Raw genomic sequence first — 18,681 nt, forward strand, 5'->3', positions numbered from 1 at the left:
TGTGTGGAGAACAACGGGTACAGAAGATCCCTCCCTCATCCCCCAGACCCCGGGAGCCTCGAGACCCGTCCGCCTCCCCCCAGTGGTTTGCACCTTCCGACGCCCACCTTGCGCGTCTCGGGTCTCCGCAGAGGGTGGCTGGAAGGGGCAGGGGCCGAGCGGGTGTGCTTTTCTCTGCTCCCCTGGGTTGGCCCCGAGGCTCCTACCCGCTCCACCGACCATCCTCCCCTACCCCCCGCATCCTGCTCTCGCTCCCGCTCCAAACGCTGTTCGGATCTGGCTTTCCCTTGCATCTTTCGAAACCTCAGGTTTCCTCTGTGCCTTCTACGAAAAAACCTGGGGGCCCTGCAAGTTGCGTTGTTGGGTTTTGCTTGCGGACCTCCAGCAGTCGTTTCGGTAGAAAGGAAGAGAAAACCTGGGGGACACGCCCCCCAGTGTGAAGCAGAGACATTGTGTAACCCCTCCAGGATCATCTTCACCTTCGTCGCTGTTTGTTGTTGTGGGCGCTGAGATGTGCTTCTGAGCGTGGGGTATTTTTCTTAATTGAAGGGGATTTAAAAGTAATCTAAACATTTTCAGACTAAGGATTCCACTTTAGGAATGAAGGATACCTGAGCTAGTTATCTGGTTCCTTATTTTTCTCTTTCGTGTTGATATTGGTAAACCTTTTAAGCTTTGTTTTCTCTAGTGTTCATGCAGCAATTGAATGGGAGGGTGTCTCTCGTTTTATTTGGCGCTTACCATCATATTCTTATTTGAGTGTACATATCATTAGTTTATTGGTTCTAGTTGAAGGATATTGCACTTGGCCATTGTGATTTTTGGATGATGAAAATAATGTTAGCTTTGAATTTCTAAAAACTTTATTAAAAATACCTAGGTATGCCTTTGGTGGAACTGGTGAACAATGGAGATAGGAGAGGGGCTTGTTGGTAGCTGTAATTTTTATTGTTGGTTGGTGATCTTCAGAAGTAAGCTAGAAAGGGAAATGATGGAGTAAGTGTAATAAGAACAATTTCCTCTGTTGTTTAGAGACTATTCTGTTTATTAGGTTTTGCTTTAGCACTCGTCTAATGGACCCCAGAAGTCACTTGTTTTATTTTCATCCTTGGTTATCTTTATAGTTGAAATGAATAACTTAGTTTAAAAATACCATATTAAACAGTGTCATTAGATTTTGTTTGTTGTAAAGCCGGCCAATCTTTTGATCATTATTTACAAATACTGTTGTGTGATCAAATCATTACTAAGTGTTTGCAACCAAAATGAATTGTTAAGGATAGAAATCATTTAGGTCATTTCTACACAACATTTTGCCCTTTAGACTCACTTTAGTACCCATGTTATTCATAAAGTGATGGCATATTTTTCCTCCAAAGAATTTTGAGAATATTGGACTGAAGCATTTTTCCAAAAAATTGTGCTATATTTGATCTTCTAATCTAAAGAAGGTTTGCAGTTGTACTCCCTAATCTACTTCATAAATTATAGGTGATTATATTGGGGAAAAAATACATAATAATGACTAACATTTACTGATTTCTCACTGTGTGCTAAACACAGTTCTAATTGTGGCTTGTGGAGTTTAAGTCCAGCAGAACTGCATGAGAAAAAACCTTCATCCCCAATTTACAAAGAGGTGGCTGGTTCCCAGAGTGCTCATATATCATCTTATTAGTACTTTTTCCCATATGCTAGTACCAATTCTTAATAAAAACAGAATTCTTACAATTTACTCATATAGTATAAATTTAGAAAGTCCTGCCCAATTGAACTGAAAAAAGAATTATAGTAGAAATACAAAAACCTCTGTTATGATCTTTATGCTATAATATTTGTGGGATGATAGACTAATAATAGATATGTATCTTTTAATTATTAAGTTGATTTTGACACCCTACCCTATTAATTTGATAATATCAGAACTAATAATTAAATGTACTAGGAGAAAGGTGAATAATTCATTTAATTTTTCTTTTACACTATCAGTTTGTGGTGTATTAGTCTAGTTATCTTGTACATTCAGCCATATATCATTTGACATATTCCACTTAACCAAAATATCCATTGTTTATACATACAGTGTGCCTTTGCAACAAATATTTGCCAGATTTTCCTATGATTATTCCCAGTGAACATATTTATTACATAAGGAAGTATAGAAAACACCTTTCTAAATGAAGTTGTCACATTTCCATGAAAGGAAATCCTGGGAAGAGAAACCAGGAAAAGGCAAAATGTAAGCAATAGAATTAATCTGCAAAGTGGAGATTCCCAGCTTTGGTTTTTCTTCCCCTCAGGAGGAGTCCAGTTTATTTTCAGTGATGATGGAATATTTTCAAAATAGTTTTTAAATTTTGTGGTGATTTAGTGGCTAAGTCATGTCCGACTATTTCGACCCCATGGACTGTAGCCTGCCAGGCTCCTCTGTCCATGGGATTCTCCAGGCAAGAATACTGGAGTGGGTTGCCATTTCCTTCTCCATGGGATCTTCCTGACCCAGGAATAGAACCCAGGTCTCCTGCATTGCAGGAGATTCTTTACCGACTGAGCTATGAGGGAAGCCCTCATTTTGCCTTATTGTAATTGAACAACATACTGTGTAGCAGGTTAAGAGTAGCAAGGGAAGGAAAAGAGATCTTGTAAAATTAAAAGAAGGAAACTTTCTGCAATATTGAGATAGCTGTCTATTACCGAGTAAGATTTTACTTGATAGATATGTAAGTATAAAAAACCTGTTACATGTGAGTACAATCTGTACTGGGGTGAATTTAAACCATCTTTCATAAATATATAACAGTAAAACCCCTATTAACTAAGTGCAGTCAGGAATTTTTCTAAACTTACTTATTTATAAGGGAAAACATAATCAAATGAGCAGGTGTTGGCAAAATATGGAAAACAAAACCCGCTGTAGTTGTCAGAACACAGATTAGCTAAACCCTTAACCTTGTCTGCAGAGCATTGATCCTGGTTGAGGTGGAGGCACTGTAATCATCTCTATCCTGAAAGAGTAATTTGTTCACCTTTTCTGGCTCAGGGGAATTGATACACAAGAAATTCTTTTTTAACTCTTAGTAAACCAGAGAATCACTTAACCAGAAAACATCTTCCCTTAAGCATGATTAATTGAGCATTTTGTATAAAAATAAATGATTACAGTGGTAATGTGATTATACTGTTACCAGAGCATTCTGTGGTATTCCATTATTTGTCATACTGCATATTTTGGATAACATATATGAAAGCTCTTCTGAAAATGGTGTTAATTAGTTAACATCAAAGGAAAGAATTGTTGCATCAATTTTGCCTATGGGTTGATCGGTTATTTTGGTATTTACTAATTATTAGGTCTTTTCACCCCAAAAATGTAAAGCTTAGAGCCTTAATTTTGAAAGTGAGTCAGTTTCCTTAAATTTACTTTTATAGATTATCAAGAGTAAATAAGTGATTTAATTTTGCTGCCTATATAAAAATCCACATATAAAATATTTGATAATGGTTTATAAGGTGGTTCTTATTTAAAATATCTATCCATGTGTTTATATTTGCTCATATAGAAGTGGGTCAGATCAGTAGTGAGATGTAGTATTTGGACTCCATCGTGATATGAGGAACAGTTTATAATGGCAAGGCACAGTGGTTGTTGACTGTCCTTAACTCTGATCTCGTGTTAAGGCTGTCCCCTGCACATGCCTGGTGCTTCTTGTTTCATCACCTTTCTGCTTGCTTGCTTGCTTGCTTGCTTTTTTTGTTTCTGTCATTTATGTTTTGTTTCTTTCCTTTCTTGTTTCATCACCTTGCTGCTGTTTTGTTTCCTTCAGGTCATATTTATATTTTCCTTTGATAACTCCTGTTGGGATAAAGGACTGTACATGTTATTTAATAGATAATTTTCAAAATTGATTTAAAAGTTCCTTTAAGCTTTAAAATGTATCCTTTCATTCTAATGCCTCCTAAGTATGATGAATTGTTTTGTATTCATTCTGTCCATATTTTTCGATTAATCATGTCTCAGCCTTTATAGCCAGGATAAAATATCTTGGTTTCAAAGTTTGCAAAACGTCATCCCTTCTACATTTTTTCTTGACCTTCAGGGCAAATCTGTGTCTAATATTTCAGCTGTAATGTACTCTCATTTTAATTACTGCTTGAAGATGGTACATCAGTTAAAGCATTTAGCCTTTTTTTCCATGAACTTTCTAGTCAGTTGTTCATAATTAGATTATGTGTAGCTCCTTGTTTTGTTTTTTTTTGTATATTGAAATGTATCTATCTATGTATCTATCTATATATATATATATATATGAAGTGTGTCTGTGAAATAGTAAGCTTGAGTAAAAGATGTGATGTGTCTTTTTGTTTATTTTGATCAGTAGGTGGTAAATGCAGGATCCTAGCTGTATGTTTTAAACTGTGCTTTATAGTAGATTTTAACTCTACCTGCTAAAAGGAAGCCTTGATAATGTAAGCTGTAGCTATCAAATTTTTCTGCCTTGTTTAGAAGTCGTATGAATTTCTTGAATGGATATTCATTGACAGGATGTAGGTGATATAGAGCTTGTCTGTGCTTGGCCTCAGCAAAAAGCTGTAGCAGCTACAGATACTCCAGTGCTAACTCAGGGCAGATGATTAAATGATAATTGTAATAAACTTTTAGAAGCAAAAGATTTTCTGACCAAATTGGTTAATCTTTGTTGGGAAGTTATAGGTGTTTTTTTTTTTTTTTAACCTAATTTTCTTGGGTTTCTTTGGCCTTTTTATTTTGGATAGGGTAACCATAGATCATTTTGTGACTGAAGACAATTTGAATTGTTGAGTTTTTAACTGTTGAAAAACTTTAAAATGTGTAAGAGTCCATTAAAACTGCAAATATTTTTGCTATAAACCAACATGTCTTTCTAATTAGTTTTTTTTTAATTTTTGAATTTTTAAAAAATTAAAATGGATTTTTCAAATGAAGTGTAGTTGATTTACAGTGTTACTTTCTTTTTTAATTACTTTTTAATGCTTCTAATTTATTTGTTAATATTTGGAAAAATTGACTTATTTACTAAATTTTAAAGATATAGTCAACTGTAATTGAAGTAATACTAATACTTCTGTTTCTTTTACCATTCACTTTGAATCAGAAAAAGCCTGTTTACACAGAAGACCCATTCAATGATGATCATCAAGAGAGGCAAGAAGTGGAAATGTTGGCTAAGAAGTTTGAAATGAAATATGTGAGTATAATAAACTTCACTCAGGTAATTTTATCCTATTGGCCTTTTTTTTTTTTCCCTGTGACTGGTTGGGAGGGCTTATGATATCCGTTGCTCACATTATCTTGTTCTAATAAATTGAACCCAGATGAATGGTTAGATGATCAAATAAAGATTCCAATAGGTTTGTGGTGGCTATAGTAGTAACTGTCATTTCTTGTACTCCTTCTGGAGTTTCAGCAGTTTGCTTATCATTACCTACAATCCTTGTAACAGCACTGCAAGGTAAGTGACATTGACCACATTTACAGATGAGGAAAGAGGTCTGAGCTTAAGGTTAAATAACTGATCTAAGGTCGCATGTACTGATGGCAGAAATGAGACTGCATTTCCAGGTCTGTTTAGCTTAATCCTTTGCTCTTTCCACTGCCATTGAGAACATTGCTTTAATTCCTTTGGTGTAGTAGTTCTTAAGCCTTCCTGCCTCTTAAGTGTTTAAGAGATTTTGAATGTATGTCCTTCTAGGCCACTTACAGGATCAGTCAGAAGCAGCATGAAATTTCTTTATAAGTGCCTTGTCTACCTTAAAAATCCATGTGCATTTTATAAACTGTGCCACAATAGATTAGTGTTTGTTTTAATATAAAAATAAATTTGAATTTCCTGATTGTGAAATTGCTTACTATTATTCTCATTTTTTCTGATATAGTTGACTTGGTTGGAAAATCCCTCCCATACCCTTCCCATGTTTATTCTATGGCTTTAACTACCCCTGTCTCGTTGCTCAGACCTGACCCAAGAGAAGCAAGACCTTACCTCTCTTGTGGTTCCCCTGAGAGCACTGGAAAGTATCTCACAGAGATAGGACATCAGCTCACACTAGCCCCGTCATTCATGTTATCTTCAGAGTGCAGTTAGGGTGGCTGTAGTAGTAACTGTCATTTCTTGGTGATCTTGGTGAGCACTTGTGAGGAAACAGTTTGAGGGGAGGAAAATAGATGAGAATGTTTTGAAATGTGGGTCAGGTTCTAGGTCATACTTTGCCAGCTGCTAATTGTATCCATTGGAGAGTTTATTTAACCTCTTTGTGCCAAAGTTTTCTTCCCTGTAAATTTGAGAAGTTCAGATTTTTCCCATCCTTCTCTGGCTCTGTATTCTGTGGCTGTATAATATCCTGAGGGGTGCACTGATGGAAAGAATAGCCAAAGTTGTTACACTGATTTGTAGTGTTAATTATAATGCAGTGTTCTCAGATTATAAATCCTGAAATAGCTGTTTATAATTTTTATACAAATTAATAAATACTTTGGTTAAATTTAGTGTTTTAACCAGCTAGTACATTTTACATGGTTCAAATTCAAAAGTATGGAATGAAAAATCTTCCTTTTATTCTCTTGTCCACCCACCTAATCTCATTTCCAAGAGGCAAATAGTGTTCTTGAGTGTCCTTCCCAAAGATATTTTATGTGTATCTTTCTGTATACATTATTCCTTCCCCTACCGCCACCCTTTTACACATATAGCAGAATACATGATTCTGCTCTTTGCCTTTTTCATTTCCTATATCATGGAGATTTTTTTTCATATCCAGGCAAAGGGAGCTTTCTCTCTTTTTCAGAGCTACATGGTATTCGGTTGTATGGAAATATCACAGTTTATTTAACTAGTCCCCACATAATTGCAAAATTGTTTCCAAAAATTTGCTTTTCTAATAGTGCTACAGTAAATTATTTAGTAGCATGGCATTTCATACTACTTCAAGTTTATCTGTAGAACAAATTCCTAGAAGGGGATTTTTTAGGTCAAAACATTTATGCATATGTATTTTTGGTATATACTGTATTATCAAATTAGGAGTTTCAGTTATTACTCTCTACTCCCTCCAACACTCTTATTAAAATGTTTTTTTCCCCCATGGGTTATAAAACCAAGGGTTACAATTGCCCTTTGAAAATGGAAGACTCCCAGCATATCCTATAAAGAAGGAACCTCACAGTTTGCATTAAATCTTATTGGAGATCTTTCCTGGCATAGAAAAACCAGTGTCCAAAAGAAGTTGGTTGATGTGTAAAATTGTTTTATGTGATTAGGATATACTCAAGCACTGTCATTTTGCAAGGATAAAATGTTACTCTTGTTATCATTGAATTTAATGGACTATATTTCTTCCCTAGTTTTTTATTTTGACTGCTGACTCTTTTATTTCATTCTAAGTAGAGATTTAAAATATTCTGCCTCATCAAGGTTTTATGTACATAAATCTAAAAGCATGCCATGAATATCGTAACAGTGAATGTTATGTATGCATATTATTACAAGTTATTTGGAACCTTTTGAGAAAATCATCAGACTCTTAAGTGACCTGTGAGAAGATATCTTGTCCGCTCTAGGCTCCAGGCTTCATAAAAGATCACTCTTAAACAGCAGAGATTTTCATCGGTGTTTAAAGACAGTATATGTAGATGTCTATATGTATAGTTATACATATATGACAATTGTTTATATAAGCACCATATGTGTATTTATATTTTAACTAAAAGAAAGTCTTTTAGATATTTGCAAAATGTTAACCCACCAAAGTTCGATTACTTTTTGTGCATATGACAAAAAAATGACTTAGTTTTTTGAGGTTTATAAAACACAAATAAAACTTGTATCCCTAGCTACCTTTTCTTCTTACTTTTTTCCCTTTTGTAATATAACTTAGATGTCCTTGTCATTATTTCTGAAAATCACTTGAGGTTATTTCTGACCTTTTGTTTCTTGGAATAAGAGATGGAGATAATTTGTTAAATTCTGTATATAAATAATAAAATATTTGAGTATTTATGTTGGACATACAAAGAATCATGTTATTTGCCGCCTCCTGGAGAAACTTTAAAAATAATTGGGAAGACAAAACATATGACACACAAATGCAGTGTCTGTGGAAATGAATGACTCTCCTTTGGGGACCTAAAATTGAGTAGAAGAGCCAGTCTCATTCTTGAAATTGGGAGGAATTTTGGAGACTTGAATGGATCCTTTGAACCTCCTTTCCACCCTTTGTAGACTTAAGAGGCAGCAGCAGCAGCGGGTTGTAGTGGAAAGAACCCAGGGTTATGATTTAATGAAGCTGCATTCTAATCTTCTCTTTGCCATAACTAGCTGGGTTACCTTAGTGAAACCTCTTGGCTTCTTTGTGCTTTAGTATGTGTGAGGTGAAAGTAAGGTCTGCTTAGTCAACTTTATAACACAAAAGTTTTGTCAGCATAAGATGAAAAATAGATTGTTAATGTTTAAAATGTTTAAAGTGCTATCTAAATGCGAAATGCTGTTTAGTCACTTAAACATATCATTCTTTTCTCTGAAAAATAATTTATTTCAGGAAATAGCAAGTAACAGATTAATTTTGCAAAAAAAGACATTAAAACACCAATATTTTTCTCTCTCTTTTAGGCAGATATATTAACCTGGCCTCCTGATTACCCAGAGGGCTAGACCTATGCAGAGAATTACTTCATTGGATAAAACAGAAATTAAAGCTTATCATTCTTGTGGAGAGTTGCTTTATTCTGTACTTGTCGTAAATTCTTTGTACATAAACATCTGTGTGGTTTTAACCTCTTAATTGACAACCCCACTGATTTTGATCTCCTTCAGGCATTTTGTTCCATGTAGCCTTTATCTTTGGTCCTCCAATCACTTGTTACATATTCTTAACTGTTTTGTCTTCTTACAGACCACAACAGATTATTTGGAGCCCTTTAAGAAAAATTATTGGCCAACAGTGACTTGGGAGAAGATATCTTTTCCAAGCCTAGACTCTCACAAAAAAGAGTACGGTTAAACAACAAATGGGGATATTATTGCCCTATAGTTTATACTGTCCTGTAGTTATTTTAGTGTTTGAAATTCAGGAGTAGCAAATTCAGATGTTCAGTTGTGCACTGATCAATCAGTGAAGCAAGTCTGATGGACACTAAAAGTGGGGGATTCTTGCGAACGGAAGACAGACAGCACATGCCCTGTCTGAAGGGGACACTGCTGCTCGGTTCCAGCCTTTGTTAACTTTGCAGGAATTTGGCCTAAGGGTTGCCAAATCTTTCCATTTCTCAAAAGAATGCTGAAATCTGCATTTTACTCTATTATTCTTACTTTTAAATGTTGGCTTCTAACTAAAACACCTCCTGGGCTGGCCAAAATATATCTGAGGGCCGTATTTGGCTCTCAAGCTTTTGTTTGAGACCTCTGTATACTTGGTTCACCTCTTTTTTTTTTCCCTAATACATTTAACTTGTCAGTTCATCTACTTTTTACATTCTGCCCTTTCTCTTCTGTGAGCAGGGTGGCTGGTGGTACACGTGGGGGCCTATACCATTTCTACTGTGATGGAGCATGCATTTGTATGAAGATTCAGAGAACTGGGCAAGCTAAACTCAGTTGGGGATTTCCAGATAAGGAGAAAAATAGGATGCATTGATATGTGGCTGGGTCCAAGAGAGATGTTAGTGATAAATTCTGTGATTTGTTGGAAAGCCTGTGAGGCCAGTTTGTGGGCTTTTTGTATATATAGCTGTTACTTATGCTGGAGAGGAGTTATGTGAAGGGGGAGCAGGTGACCACCTAAGGGAGAAAGGAAGACTGCCTGTGGCGTATAGGATGCACTTTATCCTGCTGCCGTTGCTTGTGGATAGAAGGACTAAGACAGCTTTGGTAGTTGAAAAGCAGTGATAACAGAAATTATGGGGCATATAGAACCCTGTATTGAATGATTGGTTTGTGTTTTTCCCCCCTTCTGTCCTATTTTTATTGTCTGTTGTATTTCCTGTTACATTACTTGTCAAATAATGTGACAGTGTGTCAGTTCAGTTCAGTCGCTCAGTCATGTCCAACTGTTTGCGACTCTCACATCCATACATGACTACTGGAAAAACCATAGCCTTGATTAGATGGACCTTTGTCAGCAAAGTAATGTCTCTGCTTTTTAATATGCTGTCTAGGTTGGTCATAACTTTTCTTCCAAGAAGCAGGCATCCTCTAGTTTCATGGCTGCAGTCACCATCTGCAGTGATTTTGGAGCCCAAGAAAATAAAGTCTGTCACTGTTCCCATTGTTTGCCCATCTATTTGCCATGAAGTGATGGGACCAGATGCCATGATCTTAGTTTTCTGAATGTTGAGTTTTAAGCAGCTTCTTCATTCTCCTCTTTCACTTTCATCAAGAGGCTCTTCGTTTTAGGCCATAAGGGTGGTGTCATCTGCATATCTCAGGTTACTGATTTCTCCAGGCAGTCTTGATTCCAGCTTGTGCTTCATCCATCCCGCCATTTTGCATGATGTACTCAGCATATAAGTTAAATAAGCAGGGTGACAATATACAGCCTTGACATACTGCTTTCCTAATTTAGAACCAGTCTGTTGTTCCATGTCCAGTTCTAACTGTTGCTTCTTCACCTGCATGCAGATTTCTCCGGAGGCAGGTCAGGTGCTCTGGGTAGTCCCATCTCTTGAAGAATTTTCCACAGTATGTATTTCCTCAGTATGTGATGGTATGCATTCAGCATCAGTTGCTAAATTATTTTTTGGAAAAAGAGCAATATAGGTATTCAGCACTTACTTCTACCTAGAATATATCAAAATGGTTGTTGTACACTCATAATAAATAGTTAAGTCCAAGTTTTGACATTTGACATTTGTCTTGTTGGTTATTGTAGGCAGGAAGTAGAATACAGTTTAAAGAGACCACCATAACTTTCCTCATTCCCAGTCTTAAGACTCCACATGTTGAGGCTAAATATGTATAGTACTTCCCAGTTCAGTTTTTAGATATTTCTGGGTTGTGTATGTTTTTCTGAGGCCATGTATACTCTAGATTAGAGCATGTAACGAAGTTTGGTTTGATGGGTGTAGACTTGTTCTCTAAGCCTGCGAGGCCATAGGATGACATGTGATGGTTGGAAGATTTGTTTTAGTGATTTTCCTCACTTTCTTACCCCAGCATCTTGAAAGATCATGCTGTCCTAGAACTGGATATAACTTCAATAATCTAAAGGGAAGTGCTTAACCCAATATCTGATACCTTGCAGTTAAAACTGTTTGAATCTCAATGACTCTCTAAACAGGAAGACATGTATTCTTCCAGGCATTTATTAGCCTTTATAAAGTCACATCGTGACTTTAAAATCTGCTTATTATACCACAAAGATTTTGAACCCACCTCTAGTGCTTTGATTTTGGACTTTCTGAACCCTTAAGTGGCTTCATATTTATTTTAAAAAAGAGGATAGGGGTAGATTTGATGGTGTAAAAGTTATGAGCAGTCTTATAAGTAAGGCATTTGATGGAGTTGAGTTAACACTTTTTAGTAAAAAAGTATATAAAAAGTCATTCTTTTGGTATGGCTTTTAAAACTGATTTTGTTCAATTATGTTTTAAAGAATGGCAATGTCTTGGCATAACTAATTTTCAATGAAATTGGCTTCTTCATAGTATATACTAAACTGAGTTGAAAGGAAATATATTTTTGTACTTAAAATAATTGTAAATTGTTTGAAAAGTGTCCTCAAATGTGAGAGTGATGTAAGTGGATATCAGAAAGCATTTATGTGCCCTGTCTGGGAATTTTAAGGATTCTGTCTGCTCTTCATATTATTAGATCATCATCCACACTTGCTGAGGCATTTGAGCTTCCTTGAGAACTTCCTGGGAGAAGGCACTGGCACCCCACTCCAGTACTCTTGCCTGGAAAATCCCATGGACGGAGGAGTCTAGTAGGATGCAGTCCATGGGGTTGCTAAGAGTCGTGTCACTTTCCCTTTTCCCTTTCATGCATTGGAGAAGGAAATGGCAACCCACTCCAGTGTTCTTGCCTGGAGAAGCCCAGGGACGAGGGAGCCTGGTGGGCTGCTGTCTGTAGGGTCGCACGGAGTCGGACACAACTGAAGTGACTTAGCAGCAGCAGCAGCAGCAGCAGAGAACTTCCTGGGCTGGTTTTCCTCTATTTGTTTTGGCCTTATACTAAATCTTGTCCCTAAGAATCAACTTGGTAAAGCAGTTTGGGCCAGCTTGTTAATACTACCACAAAATGAATTCTACTTAAAAAGCACATGTATATTTAACTTCTGTTGACCAGTAATAGTGTGGTACTGCAAATACAATAAAAATGTAAAATAATAGCCTTTTAAAGCAGTCTGATGGGTGTGGTTTTTCAAAGGGCAAGAGAGAATTGTCCCCTCAAATAATAGTTTCTTTATTGCAGTTAACAATTCTAATTGCTTGCCATGACATGCCTTTTTAAGTCCTTGGCCTCTTTAAGCTAAATAAATTTCTCTTCATCTTCTTTAAATCCCATAGGAACAGTTGAGAATCAGCAGTTTTAGGGTATTTGGGAGGAAGGTTCTGTATCCATAAGTGGTGATTATAGAAATCTTAGTATACTGTTTCTTTGTTGTTAAGTCAGCTCTTGACTGACTTTCCACTGACTTAAATCTCTACCTTTTTCTGTTGGTAGGTTAAGGAAATTATTAAAGGTGGAAGATAAGGTTGTGATAGGGCTGCAGCAACTATCTGTATGACCAGCAGATATTTTCTCCTTGGTTATCAAACTGGAGTTTTGGCAGTGTCATGCTTCTGTCTTCCGTAGGTGATCAATGAAAGTTGGTTATTAGTTTAGGGTTATTATAACTTGGAGGCAATAGGTGGTCCTGTAAGTTTGTTTTCCATTTTGGTGTTCCAGTATAATTAGACTTCATTGGCTTGAAACACTGATTATCAGGTTAAGCATGTACTAATGACTCGGTAAGCCATTTTTTTCTGAGTCATGGTATGTGAACTAGTGCCCTCTAGGAATAGATTTAAAGGGATTTCTTCATCTTATATGTAGCAAAATTCAAAGGCTTTTAAAATTTGGAAAATAAAATTTGCATTGCTTTAAGATGGATTTACTGTGTAAACTATAGTATCAATAACTGCAGGAGGCCAGACAATTTATCAGCTAAGGGTTTGATGCTACTGAGAAGTATTTTTGCTAAAGATACTGGACAAGAGAGCAGCTCAAAATAGGCCTAGTAGGAAAGACATGATAATACAGTCCTTTGCCAATCTGTCTTGAGTTTCTTTAGGTGAATTTAATATTTGTAGATTAAAAAAAAAAGAAATTTCACTGGTGGCCTACAGGTCAGGATTCCAGACTTTCTTTGCTGTAGTTCTGGATTCAGTCCCTGGTTGGGGAACTGAGATCCTGCCAGCCAAAGTCTCCCTTCACTGCTACTTCCAATTATATCCCTTCCACACTGGTAATAACCATGGTTATCCACTGGTTATAATTCTTTGAGCTTTATATATATAAAGCTATATATATAGCTATAGATGTATATTGTTGTGTTTTTCTTAAATGAAATCCTTCTGTTTGTATGATAGTTGAATAAACAACTTGTTATTTTTAATGTTGTCTCTGTGATTACCAGTTAGGTTGAGCACTTCCAGATACTTAGTGAATATCAGTATTAGTTTTTCTGTGAATAGCCTGAACTATACATAACATTTGGTAAATTGTTCTTGTTACCTTCTATATTATTGAATAGTCTTCTACCTCATTGTTTTAAAATGGCTGTTAATATTGAATAGGTTTGTCATAGTATATATAATTTATACCTTTATCATTGTTATGGTGCTATAATTGATATGAGCTTGGGAAAATCCTTATACTTCTAAGATTCTATTTTTAGAGGCATTTTAGTTTGATTAATACTCTTAGGTAAAGAATTAGCCATTTTGGTTGCTATCATTGACAAGTGTCACATTTCCTTATTTAACCATTTTACTGAATATAATAGGGATTCAGTGCTATCATTTCCATTGGTAATTACTGGTATCTTTGACTAGACTTAAATGTTCCTAAATCTCTCTACTTATGTGTAAGTTACTAGACTTATGCATAAGTCTCATTGTGCTCATTAAAATAGAACCTATTTGTTTTTCAAGATTTCCCTGGATAAATCTTTTATAGGCAAATAATTGTGCCTAGACAAAAAAATACATTAGGAGAGCAGAAAAAGATCATTGTGATTTTGAGTGGAAAACATCTAGGAGAAAAGCTTTACAACTTGGGCTAAGCTGTAAAGGGTGGGAGTATTCAGAGAGGAGTAAGAGATTATTCCAAATAAGGGGAAAGCATGAGGAAAGATAAGCCAGCATGTTTGGGAGGAGAGTGGGTATATAAACTGAATGGATTAAACTGCTCAAGTGAAAAAAAGGTTGGAAAGGTAGTTTTGAGTTAGCATGTAGAAGGCATTTAATTAATGCCATAGTAAGAGTTTTGGATTTATTTTGTAATAGGATGCTTCTGAAGTATTTTGAGCAAGGAAATGATACGAAATGATATTTTAGAAATGTTAGATGATATTAAGCAGGATGAATGAAGGATTAATATGAGGAAATAATATGACAAAACTAGGCAGCATATTAAAAAGCAGAGACATTACTTTGCCGACAAAAGCTATGGTTTTTCCAGTAGTCATGTATGGATCTGAGAGTTGAACCATAAACAAAGCTGAGTGCTGAAGAATTGATGCTTTTGAACTGTGTTGGAGAGGACTCTTGAGAGTCCCTTGGACTGCAAGGAGATCAAACCAGTCAATCCTAAAGGAAATCAGTTCTGAATATTCCATTGGAAGGACTGATGCTGAAGCTGAAGCTCCAATACTTTGGCCTTCTGATGAGAAGAACTGACTCATTGGAAAAGACCCTGATGCTGGTAAAGATTGAAGGGAGGAAGAGAAGGGGACAACAGAGGATGAGATGGTTGGATGACATCACTGACTCAATGGACATGAGTTTGACATCACCTGGAGTTGGTGATGGACAGGGAAGCCTGGCATGCTGCAGTCCACGGGCTCACAAAGTAACTGAACTGAACTGAATGGGGAAATAAAATGTTTGATGAACCGCACTGAACACACTCTAATGTAAACCTCATCAATGGGAACTGTGAGACAAGCACTGATTCTGTATATATGACTAGCTTCCCAAAGCCCCTGTCAGTATGTCAATGAGCAGAATCTTTATTTCTCTGAAGGGCTGATACAACAGACTTTGAGATGGAACTTCTACTATTATACAGGAAGTATCAGTGGTTTAGTAAGTGTTGTATTAGTAGTCAGTCGCTCAGTCATGTCTGACCCTTTACAACTCCATGCACTGTAGCCTGCCAGACTCTTTGGAATTCTCAGGCAAGCATACTGGAGTGGGTTGCTATTCCCTTCCCCAGGGGATCTTCCTCACCCAGAGATTGAACCTGGGTCTCCCTCATCACAGGCAGATTCTTTACCATCTGAACTATCAGGGAAACCCCTTAATACGAGGAAGGAGATGCTAGTTAAGGTTTTCATTACATTTAAGTGAAAACAATGGCCAGGATTATAAGCAATGGCAGTTAGAATGGAGAGGAAACTGTAGATGTGAATAATTATATGAACAAAGGTTTGTGGGGAGAAAGAGTTGAAGTAGAAGTATTAATGAAGAGTTTTTAAAAATTGTTATTGGAGTATAATTTAGATACAATTCATTCATTTAAATATACAGTTTGGTGAATTTTGATAAATGTATGCTGTCCTATAACCACTACAGCAATGATGATACAGAACAGTTTCAACATCCCAGAAAGTTCACTTCTACCTCTCTACAGATAACCCTCTCCCCTCCAGCCCTGGCCCCTGGCAACCTCTGATTTATTTTGTGTTACTATAGATTTTCGGGTTTTGTTTTTTCTTTTCTAGTGTTTCCTATAAATGTCCTCTTACAGTTTTTTGTATATGGTTTCTTTAACATGGTATAATGCTTCTGAAGTGCATCCAAGTGTTGCATGTTATCAGTAGTTATTTTTATTGGTGCAAAGCATGTGGATGTAACACTGGGTGATGGGCACTGGGTGGTTTCCAGTTTGTGGCTGCTAAAAGTAAAGCTGCTCTAACATTGGAACATAAGTGTGTGTGTGTGAACATATGTCTTCATTTCTCTTGAGGAAATAGTAAGAGAGGAATTGTTAGGTCATATGATAAGTGTGTGTTTAACTTGATAAGAAACTGTCAAACTTTTCCAAAGTGGGTGTATCATTTTGCACCAGCCACGAGGGTTTGAATTGTTCCACATCCTTGTTAATAATAAACATCCCAGTGTCATCAAATTGTGTAATTTTAGTTAATAATGAAACTTTAAGGCAGAAAAATAGAAGAATAAAATGGAACGTCTAGTGGGGAAGCTAATTTGGAGATGATTGACAGTAGGAACACTGGTGTTCCTACTGTGTCTCTGAGTGGAAAAATGACCCAGAGGTTCTATAACTTCTCTTACAGAACTTTTTAAAAAAAAATTTATTTTTAATTGGAGGATAATTGCTTTACAATACTGTATTAGTGTCTGCTATACATCAACATGAATGAGCCATAGGTATACATATGCCCCCTCCTTTTCTTACAGAACTTTTAATAAAATAATACTTTAGAGTCAGATGGTCATGAGTTTGAAAATTGACTCTATTACTTTCTCTATGATCTTGGACAAGTTATTTATCTTCTCCAATCTTTAGTTTTTCCCATTTGTTAAATGTGAAATAATACACAGTTGTACTTAGTGTAGGTGCTGATGCAAGTTAGCACTCAGTGGATGGTGGCCATCGTCTTTATCATGATTGGTACTTAAGTATATATTTTATGCCCCCAGTAACTTGTGACTTTCTTGCAAATCTCTGCAGTTTTTCTTTCCTAATTGATCTCCTCAACTGTGTTCATTCCCCACCACTGTGGCCAGAGTGATTTTGTTAAAGCACTGATCTTTCTAGGTTATTTCCCAGTTCCATGTGAACTGGTTACTTCCCAAGTGAACTGGGCTTCCACAAGTGATTACTTCCTCTTATCCTTGTCTGGGCATAAATATCTCAGGAAAGCCTTGATTTTGTCTTCTGTTAAGAAAAAAACCCAGTACTACTTATATTTTCCTATTTACCATTTATTTATCTTTCTCTTCTCCACAGTACTATAAAATCCATGAAGGCTGGCATTTGATAGGTGCTCAGTTAATTTGTTGAGATTATTTTCAGGTTCTTTCAGGACAAAGACTTCTTACTTAAACCTAAGGTCCTTCTGACGTCTAACATTATTTTTTTTTTTTTTAAATATATACTCACTTTTTAAGAGAAATTTTATTTATTTTGGCTGTGCTGGGTCTTTGTTGCTTCATAGGCTTTTCTCTAGTTGTGGTGAGCAGGGGCTACTCTCTAGTTGCGGTGCACGGGTTTCTCATTGTGGTGACTTCTCTTGTTGCAGAGCAAACTCTAGGGCAGGGGGGCATCAGTGGTTGTGGCTCCCTGGCTCTAGAGCACAGGCTTAGTGGTTCTGGGACCCAGGCTTAGTTGCTCCACGGCATGTGGGAATCTTCCTGGATCAAGGATCGAACTTGTGTCTCCTGCATTGGCAGGTGCATTCTTTACGACTGAGCCACCAGGGAAGCCCTGCTTTCTTCTTTTTTAAAATTATTTTTTCTTAAATAATTAAGGTATAGTTTATTTGTAATGTTGTATTAGTTTCTGCTGTACAGTAAAGTGAATCAGTTATACATGTATTCACCTTTTTTTAGATTCTGTTCGAATATAGGTCATTATAGACTATTGAGTAGAGTTCCCTGTGATATTCAGTAGGTTTTTATTAGTTACCTATTTTATACATAGTAATGTGTGTATGTCAATCCCAGTCTCCCAGTTTATCCCTGCCCCCTCAGCCTTTCCCCTTTGGGTAACCATAGTTTGTTTTCTATATCTGTGACTTTATTTCTCTTTTGTAAATAGGTTCATTTATACCATTTCTTTAGATGACACATATAAGTGATAACATATAGTATTTGTCTTTCTATGTCTGACTTCACTCAGTATGGTGATCTCTAGATTCATCCATGTTGCTGCAGATGGCATTATTTTGTTCTTTTTTAATGGCTGAGTAGTATTCCATTGTGTATATGTATAACTGTTTCATGTCTTGGCTATTGTAAACAGTGGTGAAATGAATATCTGGGTACATGTACCTTTTCAAATTATGGTTTTTCTCTGGTTATATGCCTAGAAGGGAGATTGCTAGATCATATGTTAGCTCCATTTTTAGTTTTTTTGAAGAACCTTCATACTCTTCTCCATATTGCTTCTACCAGTTTATATTCTCATAAACAGAGTAGGAGGGTTCACTTTTCTCCACACGCTTTCCAGCATTTTCTGTTTGTAGATATTTTGATGATGGCCATTCTGACCAGTGTGAGGTGATAACCTCATTGTAGTTTTGATTTGCATGCCTCTGAAAGTGGAGAGTGAAAAAGTTGGCTTAAAGCTCAACATTCAGAAAACGAAGATCATGGCAACCGGTCCCATCACTTCATGGGAAATAGATGGGGAAACAGTGTAAACAGTGTCAGACTTTATTTTTCTGGGCTCCAGAATCACTGCAGATGGTGACTGC

At 36.5% G+C, this 18,681-nt stretch overlaps 1 protein-coding gene across 1 annotated transcript in view; it reads left to right on the forward strand.

Moving 5' to 3' along the window:
- UBN2 (ubinuclein 2) overlaps nt 1–18,681 on the forward strand; it is an 80,392-nt gene that overhangs the window by 865 nt on the left and 60,846 nt on the right. Inside the window, 2 exon segments of the mRNA XM_010854936.1 lie at nt 1–17; nt 5,133–5,225. Coding sequence (XP_010853238.1) covers nt 1–17; nt 5,133–5,225 — 110 coding nt within the window.

This window comes from Bison bison, unplaced genomic scaffold (genome assembly GCF_000754665.1).
Source record: "Bison bison bison isolate TAMUID 2011002044 unplaced genomic scaffold, Bison_UMD1.0 scf7180017864352, whole genome shotgun sequence".
In the NCBI taxonomy this organism is placed as follows: Eukaryota; Metazoa; Chordata; class Mammalia; order Artiodactyla; family Bovidae; genus Bison; species Bison bison.